General features: G+C 37.1%; 2 protein-coding genes across 3 annotated transcripts; one reads left to right on the top strand and one right to left on the bottom strand.

Moving 5' to 3' along the window:
• Positions 1–178: 178 nt before the first annotated feature.
• Positions 179–1,471, bottom strand: LOC126668318 (uncharacterized). Its single transcript, XM_050361523.1, has 3 exons — positions 1,221–1,471; positions 771–1,130; positions 179–722 (listed from the first exon to the last, which is right to left on the bottom strand). The coding sequence occupies exons 1-3, from the start codon at positions 1,469–1,471 to the stop codon at positions 179–181; spliced, it is 1,155 nt and encodes a 384-aa protein (XP_050217480.1).
• Positions 1,472–12,883: 11,412 nt separating this feature from the next.
• LOC126667987 (uncharacterized) lies at positions 12,884–14,641 on the top strand. Of its 2 annotated transcripts, none has more exons than XM_050361149.1 (2): positions 12,884–12,983; positions 13,522–14,641. In XM_050361149.1, the coding sequence occupies exons 1-2, from the start codon at positions 12,969–12,971 to the stop codon at positions 14,344–14,346; spliced, it is 840 nt and encodes a 279-aa protein (XP_050217106.1). In that variant the 5' UTR covers positions 12,884–12,968; the 3' UTR covers positions 14,347–14,641. The 2 variants fall into 2 exon arrangements, with proteins under 2 accessions (XP_050217106.1, XP_050217105.1); XM_050361148.1 differs by having other exon boundaries at positions 13,507–14,641.
• Positions 14,642–20,021: the final 5,380 nt, after the last annotated feature.

The following is a 20,021-nucleotide window of genomic DNA, read 5'->3' as shown; positions in this document are numbered from 1 at the left end:
TGGCGATGAAAATATACTCTTTGAAGAACTTTATCACAGCTTCTTGTGTGGGCGATGTTAAAGGTTTGGCCTCAACCCATTTTGTAAAGTAACATGTGGTGATAATGACAAAAGTGTGGCCATTTGATGAACCAGGGTATATTTTCCCTATAAGATCTACGGCCCATCCCCGAAACGGCTATGGCTTGATGGTGGAATGAAGTTGTTCGACAGGTACATGCTGTATCGGTCCGCATTTCTGACAAACCTCACACCCTTTTGCATACCTGATGCAATCTTGCTCCATCTTCGGCCAGTAGAACCCATACTTGTGAATCAACCATCTCATTCTTGGCCCTGCCTGGTGAGCGCCTGTTATCCCTTTATGAACCTCGGCCATTGTCAATATTGCTTCTTTTGGGCCGATGCATCTGAACAACAAGCCTTCAAATCCTTTTTTATAGAGCTCGCCCGCAAGGACGACATAATTCAAAGCCAAGGTTCTTAATCTTCTATTTGTCAAATCTGGCTTCTCTAACCATTTGAGGATTTCAGTCCTCCAATTTTGGGTTACATCCAGCTGATACAATAAAAAATTCCTTTCTTCAATGGTGATGCCCCCGGTATAGAGATTCGACGCTTCTCTTTCGTAGGAATCAAATTGGAGGTTAACCATATAGCCGCTACTATGCTGAGCCAAATCATTGGCGATAAAATTGTCAGGCCTCTCGGTATATTCCAACCTTGTGTCATGGAAACCCTATAATAAATGTTTTGCCTTGTTGCAATACCTTACTAAGAGCTCGGATTCGCACTTGAACTCTCCTATCACTTGCTTGATGACCAACAAGGAATCTCCCCATACTTGAATCGTTGTTGCCCCCAGTTTGGCCAATATCTCTAAACCGAATGTCAGAGCTTCGTACTCAGCTTGGTTGTTCGTACATTCAAAGTTCAGGGTGAAAGACACCTTGTATAACGCCTCTAATGGTGATATGATATGGACTCCTGCCCCTGCCCCCTGGCTGGTTCTAGATCCATCGAACCACATTCTCCAAGTAGTTTCATCTACATAGTTCACCTTCTCCTCCTCCAAGGTGATATAGGGATGGTCTGACAAAAAATCGGCTAAGACTTGTCCCTTTACTGCTCTTTAAGGGATGTACACCAGGGTGAACTCTGACATAGCAATCGCCCACTTCCCAATTTGATTTGTCAAGTATGGTTTCAAAAAAATATACTTGATGATATCGGTTTGAGACATGACATATACTACCACCGACAACATGTTATACCGGAGTTTGCAGCAGGTGAAGTACAAGCAGAGACATATTTTCTCTATGTCGGTGTAGCGATTTCTGTATCGGTCAAACGTTGACTCATAGTAAACCGCTCTTTCGACTCCTTCGTCCTCCTGGGCGAGCATGCATCCTAAAGACTCGTGAGCAGCCGATAGATATAACAGTAGAGGCTTGTTCGACTTTGGAGGCATCATAACAATGGGGTTTCAGCAGGTACGCTTTCAACTCGTCGAATACCCTCTGTTGTTCGCTCGTCCAAAAAAACTGATCGGTCTCCTTTTCCCTTAATAAAGCGCTCCAGCTGCGAAGTCACCCCGCAGTATTTACAATAAATCGCCTGAGAAAATTTATCTGACCAATGAGCCTCTGAAGTTGCTTCTTGGTTTTTGGTTGTCATAACCGTAACCTAATCTCGTTTAGAATTCATTAATTAATTTCATTTAGAATTCATTATGCATTGCATATAATGTGTAATTATTATAAAAGAGAAATTGAATTAAGGATATAGGCATTTTAGATGTCCAAATTTAAATTGAAAACAAAAGTTACGATTAGTTAGATTGAGTTGATGTAATTGAACGAAATAAAAGACTCGGGGATTAAAAGATATGGTAAGTATATCATTGAGGGCTTAAGAGGATATTAGTATGGAGCATATATATCCAAGTATAAATGTAAAAATTACCCTTAAGGATTTATCAAGTGTTAAGGTTAAACACCTATTCTATTTTGGTAAATTAATAATGTTTATGAGTATATAAAAGAGAATAAGAGAAAGGCATAACCAATTTTCACAAAATCAAACCTAATTAAAATTTCCAAAGCTTCATTCTCAGAGTTCTTGTGGTCTAGGAAGGGATTCATGATAAATTGGTAAGTAATTTTTTCAAATTAGCTTGTTTATTTAAGTTTTACCTATGATTTTCTATGTTATGTTTTAGAATCCAGAAATTGCAGCTTATTGCGATTGATGTACATTGAGTTCTATAAATCCAAATTTAGTAATTCTTGATTCCACAGAAACTTTAGAGTGTCTCATACAATGTCCGTTCTTTGAGTTAGATCTGATTTTGTTGTTTTGATACCTAAAATGACCGCAACATTTTACTGTTTCAACTATGAAAATAGTTTGACCTCACCTTACTAAAACTGGTATAACTCATTGCTTTGATATTGAAATTATGAAATTGTTTTTGATTTGGATTCTATACTCAAAGGGAGAAAACGTCGCCGAAGGGTTTATTAAAATTATGTCTAGACTATTCACAAGATATGTTGGATTAGAAGCTTAATGTTCTGCCTACTAAGTCAGATTTGTTGCCATGTTCATAATCATGCATAAACCATATAGAAATCCATTTGTAGGATCTGAATTTAGGTCAAATGTGTATTGGGTATCTTTATAGGTATGTATATGTGATTGTGATGGTGTTTTGTGATTTACATTACTCATTTAGGTGCTCGTTTTGGCAACGACGGTGCAAGTAGAAAGTAAGGCAGCTTGTGACGTGATTTTTGACTAGTTTTGGTTGTTGTGTGGTGAGTAGATATACTAGCCCTTGCTACTGAAATAAATATGCTTTTTTGATATTCAAAATATCAAGGTTTATTGTGTTTTAAATAGTTATATACAGTTGTTTTGGAATGCACGAAAGGTGTTGGATGAAATGCCTTGTTTAAATATTTCAAATACTACCTTTGGCAAATGTTGTATAAAATGAAAGAAGTTTTGAATTGAATCTATATAAGTGTTTGATTTTAGTAAAGCGTTTTTGATGCTTTTGATATAATGAGTATTTGTTTATGAATGTGTAATACCTTTCATCATTTTAATAGTCGTTTGATTTGATTAAGTTTTGAATGAAAATTTGAAATGGTTTTACTATTGAATTGTATTGCGTTTTGATGAAATGATTTGAGATTTCTTTTTATATAATATGCCTATCCTGTAATGGTACATATTTGAGAGGTGCTGAGTTGTGATATGCACATGGTTATGTGCTGAGTTAGTGATATGCACATGTGAGATATTATGAGTGTCTATGCGCATTTGACACAAGGCACTTGATTAATGGTCAGTGAAGGGAGAAGGGCTGAGCCGTGATAATGATGGAGAAGGGTTAGCCATCAAGTGTTCCTAGATATGTTGGTTAGACAGTTGATCAGTGTTGTGTTCCTGATTATAGGTCTATGTTTTATATTATTGTTGTAGAGTAATATATCAATCTTATAATTGATGATTGATACGAACTATGTTTCATATTTAAAGTGAAATTGTTTTGATATTCGTTTATATTTATAAATGCTTTCGTGATGGACTTTACAAGTATTTTATGTTGTATTGAACTGTTTTCTAGTATACGTTATTATATGATATATGTAATTTAAGTATATAAATGTTTTATGTTTGTTATGTCTATTCACTAAGCTTTCGCTCATTTTAGTTGTTTTAAAACCTTTTCAGTTAGCAAGGCAATCTACAATACAGTTGACTAGAGAGGGAGTTGGACTTAGAGTTTGGGCTTGAGACATAGAGGTTGGCCACATCTCCGAGTTTTGATATGCCTTGATGTTTTTGTTTAGAATAAACTTATTTGTACCTAAATATATATTTTGAATCATACGTATAAAAGTTTGTACCAATACTTAGTTTCATACAGTGGTTTAAATAAAATGTTGTATAAAAGGTTTTCATATATTCGTGCTTAATTATTTATAGAACACGTTTTAAAATGTTGATTTAGAGATAAATATATTTTAAATAACCGTCAATCTCGTGCTAAGTATGGCGAGGTTCGACATCGGTGGTTCATTATTGATAATCACCTTTGCTTTGTTCTTGTCTATTTCTATCCCCGTTGGTGAACCAAGAAATCCAAGAAGTTTCCCGCCGACACTCGAGATGCGCACTTCAGATGATTCATCTTGAGTCCATTGGTCCATATACGATCAAACCCCTTCCGTAAATTGGCCAAATGTATTTCCTCGGTGTTTAACTTAATTACTACATCATCGCCATAGACCTCAAGACAGTCCAAACCTTTGAACATTTTGTTCATCGCCCTCTGATAGGTGGTGCTTGCATTTTTTAGGCCAAAAGGCATTACTATTTGTAGGCTCCGATCGGCCCTAGACACCAAAAAGCTGTTTTGGACACATCCTCCTTACTACTCGGTACTTGGTTGTATCCCGAGTGTGCATCTAGAAAGCTTAGAACCATGTATCCTGCTGCTCTATCTATCAGCATGTCAGCTACTGGCATAGGATATTCATCTCTGCGGGTAGCCAAATTAAGATTCCTAAAGTCCATATAGACTCTTAGCTTCCCGTTCTTTTTCATTACCGGGACGATGTTGGACAACCATTCAGTGTACTGTGCCTCTCGTATGAACTTTGCGTCTTCCAACCTCTTGATTTCATCTTGGATGAGAGTGTCCACTTCCCTTTACATTTGTCTAGGCGGTTTCCGAAAAGGTCTAAACCCGCTCTTCAAAGGGGGTTTATGCTCGACAATCTTTGGATCCAAGCCTGGCATTTTGACATATGAACAGGTGAAGCAATCTTGGTATTCGACGAGGAGAACGATCAGCTGTGCCTTAAATTCTCCACCCAAACACGAATTGACACAAATAGGATTTGGCGAATCCTCAGTTCCCAAATTTACCTTCAGTAGCTCGTCTTGCACCTAGGCAAGGTCATCTTCTATTTTGCCCGTTGCTAGCTGTAAGTCTTCTATTTTAAGAGCCCCGGTGGGATCTTGCTCCTGGTCTTCATAGATGCACTCAGCCGATGCAACTTCATACAGTACGACGAGTTGTCTGATTTTTTTCCGTTAGCTCGTTATGGTGTACTATCATTTCAAGGTTGATGATGGTAGATCGACTGTTGTCCCCCAAAGGTAATAGATATTGGCCGATCCGAGTTGACCAACAAGCGGGGGATGCTTGTCTGTCCTTTACAGCTAAGAGACTGTATGTTTCGTACCTCTTCGTCATACAACCTTGCTTCTAACACGTTGTGATCTTCACCGAAAGGATTGGGATCACCCTGAACTACTTTGGCCTCGCCATCTTCTCGACATATGAACATCATTTGGTGCATGGTAGATGGTATGCACATGTTGGAATGTATCCAATCGCGGTCAAGTAAGATGTAATTACTTCGTGCATTGACTACGAAGAACCCCTCTCGATCTCTACTCGGCCAACCTTAATCCTGAGGGTGATATATCCCTCGGCTGGTGTTTCACCTCCACTGAGATCTGTCATATACACGTCAGTTGGGTCCAATTGATCACATAACTATGCCGAGCTTCTTAAGCATCTTAGCCTGGAGTATGTTTACCCCAACACCGTTATCTATCAACACCCTACTGATTGAAACTCCATTTAGATCGGCCTTAAAGTATAATGCCCGAATATGGCGAGTCATTCGTGTTGGTGGTTTGCTAAGTGATACTACAGCCGTATTCTCGGCACTATCATCCTCGGGGATGATTACATCTCCTTGCAATGTCACCTTTTGTCCAGGCTTGCTTCTATATGAATCAGGGAGTGTAACCACTTTTACCCCAAATTCGTCCTTGACCATTGGGACCCATGCCTTGAGTAACCTTTTTTGTGAGAGACGATCACCTCTCTATCTCTGGGCACCCTTGCTTTCAATTGACTGTCATGATGGGAGACGAGCACATCCTTATACGATCGCCGCTTATCATTCTCTGGTTCAGGTCCCTTTGGGAACTCTTGACTATGTGGTTTATCTATCGCCCCTTCACTTTCAGTAACCTTTTTCGGCACCCATATCTTTCGTACCTTTGATGGCGCATGGTTTGTTGTTCGGCGTCTGCACAGCTCGGTCGCCACTGGCTCAACTTGTGTTCTTGCCCCCAATCTCTCGGCCATGGGATTTATTTATCTGTCCGTCTTTGAAAGTCAAACGGTCTTTGAGGGGGACAACCGATTTACAGACATCGCCCGTACAATGGTTAGCCCTATACTCTTGCCTTAACCTATGCATTTTCCGCTTTTGGGTTTTCGTCATTCGAGAAGTCTCCTCCGTTGGCCGAAAAAATCCTTTTGAACACGGTCGTCTTAGACTCCCGCTGTAGCTGGTGTTTCTGCCACTGTCCAATAGGCGATTTGGGTTTCGGGTTCTCTCTGACTTTGTCGCCCTTTGTGGTGGAAAAACAGGTGCTGCAAGATGGACAAGTGACTTCTGGTGGGGGTGAATTGTTGCGTTTCCTCTTTGACCATTCGTTTTGCCCCCTGTCTGCTCGCCACTTAGACCCATCAGTTTCTACCTTGAATTTGGGCCTTTTGGGCTTCCATTTGCTTTGCATCTGCCCCTTCTCCTAGAAACTATCAAAATATGGCCGAACAGTCTTGATAGACACATATTTTATGTCGGCTTCCTTCTTGGAAGGGAGCATAAGCTTTCCCTCATTGATCGCCATATGTATCACGTTCCTAAAATTTACGCAATTGTTCGTACTATGCCTCCAGGAATTGTGATACTTGCAATAATCCTTTCCAACCATCTCTTCTGGTCGTGGGATCACATGTCCTTCACTCAAGGTGATCTGCTCATCCTTAAGTGATGCGTCGAAGATTTCGTTAGCCCTGGTTAGGTCGAAAGAATATTCCTTTTGGACGACCGCAGTCTTGTTCTTCTTGACGAAACCCAGCTTGCGTAAGGCCGAACATTCCAGCGGTTTAGAGCCTAAGAATTCAGCCATGTTAATTTTCGTCCTCCGAGCTACTATCTTCACTGTCCGAAATCACAGCTATATCTAACTGATCCTTGTAATAGGTTTCTTTGGACGCCCCTCGCCTCTGTTCCTTCTCTTGGAGCATTCGTTCATAGCTCGTTACCCTGTTTGTTTGTTCAAACAAGTCTCGGAACCAGTACCCTTCAAAATGTTCTCTCATGGCGAAGCTCATTCCTATGACTACCATCGGAACGCAATCGGCCTCAGACATCTTCGTCGAACATCTAGTCTTTAGATTTCTGAATCGGCCGATATATTTCTCTGCAGATTCGCTCAGCAGCTGTGAGATGCGGGCGAGGTCGGCAAGAGTGACATCTGGAGGTGCTCTGTAAAACTTCTCATGAAAATGTATTTCTAAATCCTTATAGGTTTCTACTGAATTCGGCGTTAGCCTCGAGTACCAAGTGAAGGCCATTTTTGTCAACGAGCTCGCAAACAGTCTATATTTCTAGAAATCGTAGGATGCCGCTTCGCCACACTGGGCCGAGAAACGGGTGACATGCTCTACCGTTTACTTCCCTCGTTTTTCTCTAGAGAATAAGCTGAACTCAGGAACCTTATATCCCCGCGGGAATGGATACAACTTGTCTATCTAATCAGGGTAAGGCTTCATATACGAAGGGCGAGGCATCAGCTTCAAGTACACTCTGAGCTTCTCCAGCATGTTCAAGAGTTGCCCTTGATCATATATGTTCGGCTCGCTCACTTCCGTGGATTGGTGTTTGCTAGTGTTCACATCCTGAGCATTAGCTCATGATCCACTCCCTTGAGGTTTAAATGCTTCTTGGGGAGCCTATGTACTCGTCCCTATGTGATCGGCCCTTCCTGGTGAATCAGCTTTGGGTCTAGTCAAGATCTTGACGGACCCATAGGTGTATCCCAGTTTACTGGGTTGTTGTATTTGCTCGACCGTACTACTTGGATATCTGAATCGACTCGGTGTCCGGTTCTGTTCGGCCCTCCTGTAACTCTGTTCGGCCACTAATTGTCCGGAAAAGAGTTTGCCCAAGTTTTCCATCGCCTTACTAAGGTCGTCCAAGTTATTATGAATCCGCCTTTGTTCTGACGCCTGATCAGACATGATGTTCTTCATAACCTACGACATTTGATGCATCACGCCATCAAACATCTGTTTATTTTCCTGGGCGATCTCACCCCTCATAGCCGAGAGTCGGCCTGTGATAAAGAAGGGCGAGATGGAGGAAGCTGGCGAGGGTAGTCTGCGGAGTCATCGGTCACCTCATTGTTCTTGTCCGTCGGAGGGGTTCCATCAGTGACAGAGGGATTCACCCTTTTGCTTGACTAGTTCACCTGCTCTTGTCCTTGGCCATGATCTCTGATATGTCCGAATCAATATCGTCTACTACTTCGTTTCCCTACTTCAGTTGTTGGCGCCGTATAGACCGAGCGTGCCTGGCATCGTCCTTAAAGTCTGTTTTTGTGCTAACCATAAACTAAACGTCCCCAGTGGAGTCGCCGAAAGATGTTCGCCTAGAAATAATCCGGACTCGAATTTTTGAATTTATAGTCGGGATCGGTTTGAGATTTGATGCTTTAACAAACTTGTGAAAAGATATTCACAGGGCTTCGTTGGTTAAAAATACTTAAACATGTAATCTAATGGCATTAATCTACAAGTTAAGGAACTCATGCGAGATTAATATTAAAGCTACTCCTAAATTAAAACAATTCGGGGATTGCAGGATAAAAAGCACTGGGCTTGGTTTTTGATTGATTGATTTGTCGATAATAAAAATATAAAACTCTGAACTATTTATAACTCTATAAAATCAAGTCTCCTAATCTAACTCAAATTGACATTCCTAAAGAGAAATAATCATAATGAGTTACAAATTCATATTTAAAAAGTAAAAGACCAATTCGAAAAAGGCTTTAGTTGGGCTTCATTCCCTAAATAAGCTCATGTGATGCTCTGACCCATAATTCTCTGGACCGGTGTAAGCAGTTACCAATTGCAAATTAAAACAATTTTTTATAAAAATTAAGACATGTCTTTTTACCTTTTTAATTAATTTATTTGGTGAATTGCATAAATCACAGAAGCAGGTTGAAGCCCAAGAAGTGTCCACGGAAGGTGATTTGCACGCGCCATCTCAGTTGCCCAAGAACAGTAGTAGGTATGTATTCTTTTATATTGTTAAAGCTTTCTCTTACTTTAACGTCATTTTTAATATTGTGCTTTGATTTCTTTGTTGTGATTCAAGGCTGCCTGCATTGCATATGCTTGAAGGCTGCTGCATCGGCAAAGAAGAAGGCGAAGAAGTGAAATGTTTTGGTATTTGTAGGGGCAGTTATGTAAATTTATTTGGTTTATTTGACAAGTGTAGATGGATAGTGCTATTGTAAACCGTTGGTAAATTTATAATGAAATTATTTTTTGATGATGCTTTTACTTTTTATGTAATTTTTTTCTTTCTTGTGTATCGGTAATAGTTTTGGGTGTTGGTTAATCAATGGTCACTATTGATATACTAATAAATTTATTTTTAATCTACTAGTAGTAGACTTTTGGTAAGGTATTGGTAAATTTGTAATACAATTTATTTTTAATATATGGTTAATAAATTGTTTGTAAACTGTTGATAACTTAAATTGTGTATTTTAAACAAATTGTACTTTTTAAAAAATTAATAATTTTATTTTTAGTATACCGTTAGTAAATCGTGAGTAAATCACTGATAAATTTATAGTTAATTAATTTTTAGTATATATTAGTAACCTGTTATTATACTATTGGTTAACCATAACCATATTTTTGGAATTAAAAAAACTATTTTTGAGAAAAAAAATACAAATTGTATTTTTTAAAAAACAACTTTGAAGTATTATTTTTGAGAATATTTTATCTTTTTATTGGTATTTGTCTAAAAACCTCTTCATAGAATTATTTCGGCCCATTCCATGAAACCAAGAAAGAAAGAGTTCAATATATAACATTTTTGAACAAAGGATCACTTCACCCCCTGAACCTGACACAAAGTATCAAAAACGTCCAAATTAACAAAACATAATCACTTTTACCATGAACTTGTCAAATTTGGTACAAATATCCCACCTCCCCACTCTCACCTAAGAGAGTGAAATACACTCTCCGGTTTTTTATAGTGGTTTTTTTTCACTAGGTGGTTTTTAATGGCAAAAAGTTTAAAAATATCATAATTTTTTTTAACTCATTCTAAATTAGTACCTAATAATAATAAAAAAAACAAATGAATCCTTTTTATTTTAAAACTTTATAAATCAAATTAATGTTAATTCAAAATAAAGAGAACCATTTTGTATATTTTACAAAAAAAATCAAATGTTTTTTTAATCCTATATTTTATATTTTAATAAAAAAAAAATTTAAAGGAGGAGCTACTGCTCCGGTGAGGAGCAGCAGCTCCTCCTTCATGGGTTTGCCTGAGGCAAACCCATGATCATCTGGGTTCGCCTGAGGAAAACCCAGATGCGCGATTGCATATGGGTTCGCCTTAGATGCGTTTTGCATATGGGTTCGCCTCAGATGCGTTTTGCATATGGGTTCGCCGTCGAACCCAGATGGAAACGCATCTACGTTCGACGGAACCGAGATGGAAACGCATCTAGGTTCGACGGAACCTAGATGGAAACGCATCTGGGTTCGCTGGCGAACCCAGATGTGTTTTCATATGGGTTCGCCGGCGAACCCAGATGCAGCAAACAGACCCGGCGACGGGTCTGTTATTGTAGAATAAGAACAGACCAGCCGACATGTCTGTTCCTGCGCCGGCGGGTCTATTCTTCTTCAATCGGTTGGCCGAAAATTTTTCCGGCCAATCTATTGAAGAAAAAGAAAAAAAAATTCAAATTGTTTTGAAAAAAGTTCAAAAGGATCCCTGAAAATTTAATTAGAATTAATTAGGATTTAAGTGTGAATAATTAGAGTTAATTGTGATTTTATAAATCTTACTCTCCAATTAAGTGCCACGTCAGCATAAGGGGGGGGGGGGGGTTGAGCCGGCTTTGCCAAGTTCAGGGTAAAAGTGATCCGGTTTTTTCAATTTGCACGTTTTTGATACTTTGTGCCAAATTCAGAGGGTAAAGTGATCTTTTATTCTAACATTTTTCATGGTTTGGTTGGTTTAGTTGGATAGGTTGATGGTTTAGTTTTGATTTAGTTGAGTGGATAATTATGTATGATTTGGTTGGGTGGTGATCTTAAATTTGATTGGATTGAGTTTATTTGATTTTTTATTATAAAATTTAGGAATATTTTGGTTATTTTTGGATAAAAAGAAGTTTACTGGCACAATTAACAAAATTTAAAAGGTTTAGTGAGTTGTTTTAGGGAATGTTGTGAGATGTCACGATTGATTATTGAACAATAAAAACATAAAAGTAGAAAATTTCAAAATGGATTGACATAATTAAAAGGAATATATATTGATGATATTTTTTTAAAAAAAAAGGTTAAGTAAATGAGAAGTACATGCACAAAGCCCATACTCTTGAAATAATTAATTATGGTGACCTACATGCACAAAGCACAAAAACCAAAAGCAAGATGATGGCTTAGCTGAAAATGGCCTCCATTTATTATTCGTCTTTTCTCAAATCAAAAGGCTACCTAGAGATAATATAGAATACGAAATCTTATTATTAATGGAAATTAACAATTAAAATAGAACACTCAAAAAAAATATTTTAAATTAAATTGAACAAGGAAAATTAAAAATGCTAATCACTCTTCAAATGAAAATATATCATGTCTAATAAATTTTTTAATAAGGTGTAATTATTCAAAACATATATTACAAACTTTCAAAATCTTCAATTTTATCTTATTTATCTATTTTTTTGAATTAGATTTTTCGAATTTAAAAAAAAAATCTAAATATGTTCTTCATATTTGACATATACTCTAAATAATCTCTTAATATTATTAAAAAGTATTAATAATTGAGGCTATATGTTAAATATAAAGAACATATTTGAACTTTTTTAAATTGAAAAAAACTATGATTTAAAAAATTTGATAAAACTGAAACTAAAAATTTTAAAATAAAATAACTTAACAATTTTATAAATTTATAATATAAACAAAAAGATCATAATGTGAAATATTTTAAAATAATTAAACCATTTGATAATATTATTCTATATTAATTTAATTTTAGGGATAGGGGTTTCAGTTTTAAAAGTTAAAGTTCAAGTTCCATTAATAATTTTGTATATTTCAGTTTTATTAAGAAAATAAATATTTGATTAGTTTTATGTGGTCATGAATGCATGTGATTTAATTATAAAAAGTGATTAATAAGCAATAAAAATTAAAAAAAAAAAATGAGATACCTCTATAAAATTACAATTCCTTTATCACTAAAAATTAAATTTGAAATAATTTCGGTTAACACTATTTGCAATTAAAAATAAGCTTACTCTATCCTAAAATTCCTAAATTTTTTAATTGATTTTATTTTATTTTCAAGTGTTTTTATTTTTTTATTTAATTTTTATATTTTTAAAAATAATTTTATGAAGTTTTTTATTTTTGCACTTAATTTCTATACTTTTAAAAAAAAATTATTTAGTCCTTCACACTTCTGTGCTTTTATAAATAAAATTATTTTTAAAAGTACAAAGGTTAAATAAAAAAATAAACTCATTTATTAAGGATGAAAAAAAATTATAAGGACTTAAAAATAGATTTGACCTAATAACTAGTGTTTGAATGGAGTGAGTGAGATGTCAAGTCCCAAGATTCTTAAAGCAGCGCTTCTCACCTCTTTCTTAAAAACTTGCCTATAAAATGACTCTCATTCTTCATTTTTCCATCAAACATTCAAATCTCTTTGTTACACTCTCCACTTCTCTCAGTTGTGTTCTTCTTAGTTTTACAATCTTTTTAGTATTTTTCTTTAATTTCTCCAGTTTCAATGGCAGCAGTCGAGGTAACTCATTAATAAATTTTTCTAAAATGTAATTTTTTCACGTATTTATATACAATATATGATATATATTGGCAACTATATTAGACATATACGGATTTAACACTAATCAGGATCAAGATATGTGAATGTTTTTCTATAAGGAAAAACCTATATCGCATGGACACAGATATGAAGAAAAAAAGAAAACTTGTATATGAACGAGGGAAAACATTTTTATTTTTAAAGTTATTTATATATGTTTAAAATTAAAGTTATTCATATTAAAAATGAAGTTTCGTGATTCAGTTTCCATCACATTTTCGAAACAGAAAATGTTTCGATGGAATAGAGATTTGATGCAACTTGGGAAAACACAAATCAAGATTTTAAACAATGGTCATTATATATTATCAGCTGGTTGAATATTTTGATAGTTGAACTAAAAAAGAAAGCTTTGATATTAGTTGAAGAACCGTCTAACATAGTAGGGTTAAATTTTACTGCTGTAAGATTCTTCATTGACGAGGTACAAAATAATATTCAGGTTGTGCCATCTCAGATAGGACATCCAGCCAAGGAGAAAGTTGAAGAATTAAAGGCACGAGAGAGTGTTGAAGTTATTGTTGCACCAACGGTAGCATCACCGACAATAGTAGCACTGAAAGTAGCAGCACCGGAAGTAGCAGCGCCGACAATAGTAGTACTGCCAGTTGCAGCACCGGGAGTAGCAGTACCGACAATTGCAGCAGTGGCAGTTGCATCACCGGCAGTTGCAACACCGGCAGTAGCAGCACCGGCAGTTGCAGCTCCGGCAGTAGCAGCACCGGCAGTAGCAGCTCCGGCAGTAGCAGCACCGGCAGTAGCAGTACCGAAAGTAGCAGAACCGGCAGTAGCAGCACCGACAATTGCAGCACCGAAAGTAGCAGCACTGAAAGTAGCAGCACCGGCAGTAGCAGCACCGGCAATTGCAGCACCGAAAGTAGCAGCACTGAAAGTAGCAGCACCGGCAGTAGCAGCACCAGCAATTGCAGCACTGAAAGTAGCAGCACCGGCAGTAGCAGCACCGGCAGTAGCAGTACGGAAAGTTGCAGCGCCGACAGTAGCAGCACCAGCAGTAGCAGAGGAAAAACCAAAGGATAAAAAACCAGTTGCTGTACCGGAAGGTGACCAACAATCTTTGATTGAAGTAATTGAAACGGAAGAAGAAAAACCTGAAGAAACTGTTGAGAAAACATGTGTTGCTGTCGAAGAGACTACAAAAGAAGCTCCAAAGGAGGAGGAAGCAAAAGAGGCACCAGCACCAGCACCGACACCGAAAACTGCACCAAAAGCAGCACCGGCAGTAGAACTAGAAGTGGAAGCTCCAAAGAAAGAAGTTGAATAGAAGACTGAGTAAAGAGTGTTAAATTTGCGTGGTTTTCATGAAAGGTTGTCTAACTATTGAATAAGTATTTATTTAAATAGGTTCGTAATCTGAATTTGCTTGAATTAGTAATGCCAGCCGATCACCATGTAGCAACAAAGATGCACAATCAGCTTGTGCAAATTTTATGTGGAGGTGTAGCTGTTTTTAGCTTCAAGCAAGTTAGATGAGTCCTTTTATTTTATGTTTTGTTATGGTTGGTTTAATATATGCTTTTGTAATAACAATAATGTATCTTATTGATACATTTGTTTAATTATTGTAATCACATGCATTTTCTATTAGTTTCTTTTTGTTTGATTCGTTTAACTAGAGATTGAATGTGTTTGCTTAATTGTCCTTCATCAATCATGCACATTTTCAATTTAGAGATGTTTATTTTTAAGGTATTGATTTCAATTAAGATTTGAGCTCAATCTATTAGAGATTTGAAGGACATATACAATTATTTGAACTAGGTTGATACTGTTTTAGCAACTAAATCACTTATCTTGCTACCGAAATACATAAAAATTAAAAATATACAAAATTGAAAGAAAAAATAAGCATTCTAATAAATCTACTGAATAAACGCATTGATCTAATTGGAAAAATAAACCTGAATGCAACATGACGTTATCCTTGCGATACTAAAAATAATATAACCAATAGAAATTGAATAAAACCATTAACATAACTCTCCAGCCTTGCACGAGGAGCCAATTAATAACCTCGAGTTAAAGAGGTAGCATAATGTAACCTGTTCGAGTAAAGAAAAATGCTACTTAACCCAACAAAAAATACCGCCATCCATTTCCCAACTTATTTTCATTTATTTATCTATCGTACTTATATTTTGTTTCCGTTTCATTCACTGTTTACTACAACTGTGTTTCTTGAAAAGAAAAGGTAAAAAAGTGGGCGGAGGAGAGTCAACCGTCCTCGTGCCGGTTAGATATTCTGGAATACGGTTGCCATGAGTAAGGAAGATGATGACTGGTTATTTTTAAGATGAGAATGGTGTATTAAATAAATGAGTGCCCTCGCCAAAAAAAAAAGAATTTGAGAGCTGGCGAATTAATAAACACTTTGGCAGCTTGAAAATTCTAAAAGAATGCTTGTGTTCTTGCTAGATCTTTTACGGGTGCACGAACGTGTACTGGAAGTACACGAACGTGCACCTAGCAAGGTACACGATCGTGTACCTAAAGTACACGAACATGCACTTTTTATGGTGCACGAACGTGTACTGGGAGTACACGAACGTGCACCAGTGAGGTGCACGAACGTGTACTTGAGTACACGAACGTGTACCTACCGAAGGGCACGCCCGTACACCCCGACTCACCTCCATGCGTATGCAAACTATAATTGATCTAGGTATTTGACGTTTTGAGTAATTTGACTCTAAAGGACGGGTTTTAGACTTTGAGAATCATTAATCTCGAGAGTAGCTCGACGTTTTAGATAATAAATAACAATAATGGAAAACGTCAAGGACATTAAGCGATTCTCAATTATGAGATATGGTATTCGCTAAGTTGTCTCTACGACTAGAGATATCGAATACGTAAATAAGTATAAAATGAAATTAAATCCCAAAACTTAAAAGTATTATACGTATAAGAATGCGAGAATCACGTCTAACTATTAACGATTTATCAGACGTGTCAGCGAGTAGTGGAGTCAGTAGAAGCGGACCAGCGAGGGCATATCATTTCATCGACCATATTTGTGATTGGATTGTGGTCACTGTGAGTTGCATTTTACTTTCGTGTATTATATATGTAAAGTTATTTTATATAGATATGTATACTGTTTTTACGCATCGCATGTTATATGATTTGATTAAATGTTATATGTTTCCATTAAGTTTATTTACGAGAACTAGTATGCGATCCGAAGAAACTAGCTACCTATTGGGTGTCAATAGGCTGTGTGATCACCAGTATCGAGTTAGTCTAGTATGTTTGCATTAAGAAATGACTTGACATAGCTGGGAGCTGATGATGAATATGAAATTTACGATTGGGTATATGATTTGATACGAGTGAGTACTCGGCTACGGTGTAGTCTGGAGTCCCCGTATCTAGTGGCTGGGCCACCAGCGAGTTGGACTCGCGATTGATATTTACGATTGGGTTGAATGATAATGATTATTCGAGAGATGTGTCGCATGCTAGGATATTAGTTTCATACGGATCAAATACATGTTTATATGTTTTATATTAATATTTTATTGAGATGCGATGCTATATTTTATAATAATACCGTTAGTAAATGCGAACTCATTCAGTATTTTCCCAAATACTGACCCCTCACCTTTGCTGTTTCCAGGTGCTTAGTGTGTGGACTTAGCTAGAGGCCAATTTTGAAGTCCAGAAGTCAGCTGTGTATGTATAGTTTCTGACTTCTGTGAATGCTGCAGTAGTAGTCCCGCGTTGACAGAGTCGTAGCCTAGACAGCAGTGTATTCTTGTTGTACATATCCTTGTTGTCCTGTTTATAGGTTTTTGTAGGCTACGTGTTTTATATGTTGTGCACGGCACCAGATGCCGGTGATATGTTGGATACACTAACTGATAGATATAGTACCGCGAGGCCAGTTCGTACAAGGTACGGTAACTAGAGCCCGCGAGGTTTTTGAACAGTTAGTGTAAATGTTTGTGTATACATGTTATGTATACTTGCTTTTGTTGCTTTGTGATAATTGTTTATTATTTGCGAAAAATTAATAGTGATTTTAGGCTTGCTACGGGTTCCGGAGCTACCACTCCCGTTCCCTAGCACCGGTTGCGGCTCAATATTTTGGGTCGTGACAATGTTGGTATCAGAGCAGTTGGTCCAGTTACCACTGCAAGTTTGTTTCAGTGTTTGTTTGAGAGCAGTTGGTCTAGTTACCACTGCCAGTTGTGTTTGAATGTCTATTTGACTTTGAATACTCTGTCAGTAAGTAAACCTAGGAACTACTGCAGCAGAGAGTCGGACCTTAGTTGTCTGCATTCATTTGATATGTGCATTAGTAGTATATGGTATAACGCGCGCGAACCAGGACTATTAAGCTAGCAAGTGACTAGTATCTCTTTATACGGATGACTAAGGCAACTAAGTGTTTATTATTTGTGCAAGGGGTATTTAGTGATTACGTATTTGCAAATTACGTACAGATTGATTTAATGTTAAATGTTTATAACACCTTATAAGTTGGTATTGAAGTTAAGCAACGAAAAAGGGGCTCAGATGGTCGGTGACGTTAGGAATTGTTTCTTTTCAGCATGTCTGGGCAAAATGGAGCTCAGCTACATGCTGCAGAGAAACAGGAGGAAGCGCCTCCTATATATCAGAATGGATTTCATAACGAAGTAGGCGGACCATCTGGCATCCACCAGAATGGATTCCACATAGATATTGGGAGATCATCTGAGATATATCAGAATGGTTTCATGTCAGTATCAGAAAGTGGTAGTTCTTCTAGGGTTAGAGGTAGAACTCACTTGCTTGAAATGGAGTACAGTGAAGAAAGTGAGGAGAATCCTGAGTAGGACTTAGAAGAAGAAGAATTGTTAGACGGGTCAGACGTTGAGGAGTACCGAAGTGAACATTTCTGGTCCAATGTGCGGAGGTACCGTAATTTGAGAGAAGATGGAGGGCTAGCATATGGCCAGGCACAAGTGGTTTTGAATCAGGTTAGGAGGCAAATGCACTCCTTTTCTAGAGGAATACTAACAATGGGACTGTATTCCTCTGACTTTCTGCGTATGGACAAAAGAGTTCTAGACCTTAATGAAGATAATAGGACGATTAACCGTAGATACGTTAGGGGTTTGGGACTCGAGTTTGATGAGCTATATGAGTATGTTCACGAATTTGGAACGCCCACTATGATGGCCCGTAAGATCGAGGCTGACCGCGAGTGGGATGGCAATCCTGTTCGACCCTACTTTTTCAGATGTGCGTTCTATCCAGATTATACTAGTTGATCCTCTGGTATTAGGACTAACCCCCACTCCGTGCATAGAGGTGGAAGTAACTCCAGTAGAAGAGTTAAGGGTCGACACACTGGAATAATTATTAGGAAACCTAGCGTTCCACATCAGGCAACCCCGATATCAAATGACTAATATGCTTTGAGTATTTGTGTTTATATGTTGCATTGTTGTGTATATGTTTACTGCATGCATGATAGAGCATAACGAGTAGAATGTACCTATAGGATAATACCTCAGACAGGTAGGGCCTATAGGAAGCGATGTTAATAAACACGCGACTAATAAAAGAATATATAAACATAATTTGCAACAGCAATCATATAATAAACAATACATAATACACTATCGCGAACGTAATTCCTATCTTACGTTCTAGAACATGTGAAGAAAAAGATGGTTTACTAAAAGGTAATCGATGTAGAACATCGGTACCTGCGTTTGTATAGAATATGATATAGTGTACCGAAGGAGTGGATGTAGGGATGACGGCAATAAAGAACTTTGAAGTGAATTGAGTTATCAGAGACATGGAGAAAGGAGTGATGTGACAGAAGAATAGTCAGGAAAATGACAGAAGGTGACAGCAATACAAAAATTTGAAATGTACCCAATAATAATGAAGAAAGCCGTTAATAGTCGCAGAGTGTACAATCTGGAGTAAACTTATGTTTTATGAAAAGTATGAAGAATTCTTAAGATTTTTCAAAGTACGATTGTGCTCAGACATCGCATATGACATTGCATAATCACGATAGGAATGCATAAAAGAATGATTTTCAAAATATAGACCATGCATCATATTTTCGTAATGATGAAGAAAATGCGATTTCGAGCAACTCTTTGGTGATGAGAGGTGTCATCACTCTGAGCTACAATTGTACTAATGATTTCAAACGATTTATGAAAAGTGGTTTAAAAGAGCTGGCCAGCCAAAGAATGTTTTGAAATCTTTTGTTAGTAAGTGAACTCAGATGTGAAACTCTGCGACGGATAATAAAATGTTCTTAGTAAATAAGAATAAAATTTAAAAGCAAATCCCAATAACAGAATAAAGCCCTGTTAATGATAATTGCAATAATGCTAAGGGAGCTACAGTGAAATGTGAACGAGGAGTTATTGCCGGAGAGCGAACACAGTCAAGATGCAATGCGCTGGCAATATTTAAGGATATAGTAATTATCCTTATGATAAAATAAAGGATGAAATGACGGAGAGTCATGTTAGACGAAAGAAACGTAACAAATACGCAAGGATGAAGAGTATAAGGATTATTCCTATGGTGAAATAAGTAACGTATCGAACGAGAAATATATTAGAGAAAGGAAATTGAAAGTATAAGGGACGAGAAGACGATAATATGAGTGATGAACCTCAAGTGATATTAAAAGGATATATAACCTTATCAATATCCGTGTTTGAAGATACAGAAGTAGAAAGAGAAGGGATATGAACGATGAAGAAGATAATCCAATAAGATGTAAAGGTTCGAAGTTGGATAGATCAAGAGAGATAATAATACTAATGGACTGATATTAAGTGAAGTCACTAGTATCAGCATTAAAAGCTGTAAATTGCGTTAATAGAGAGGAGAAAAGTTAAGCTATAAGACTTAATATAAAGAGAAAGGCACATGTATGGGCATATGTGCCAATAAATATAAGAATTGTTG

Source organism: Mercurialis annua, linkage group LG2, assembly GCF_937616625.2.
Source record: "Mercurialis annua linkage group LG2, ddMerAnnu1.2, whole genome shotgun sequence".
Taxonomy (NCBI): domain Eukaryota; kingdom Viridiplantae; phylum Streptophyta; class Magnoliopsida; order Malpighiales; family Euphorbiaceae; genus Mercurialis; species Mercurialis annua.
Note: the sequence above shows the minus strand (reverse complement) of the source record. Positions and strands in the feature narration are given on the sequence as shown.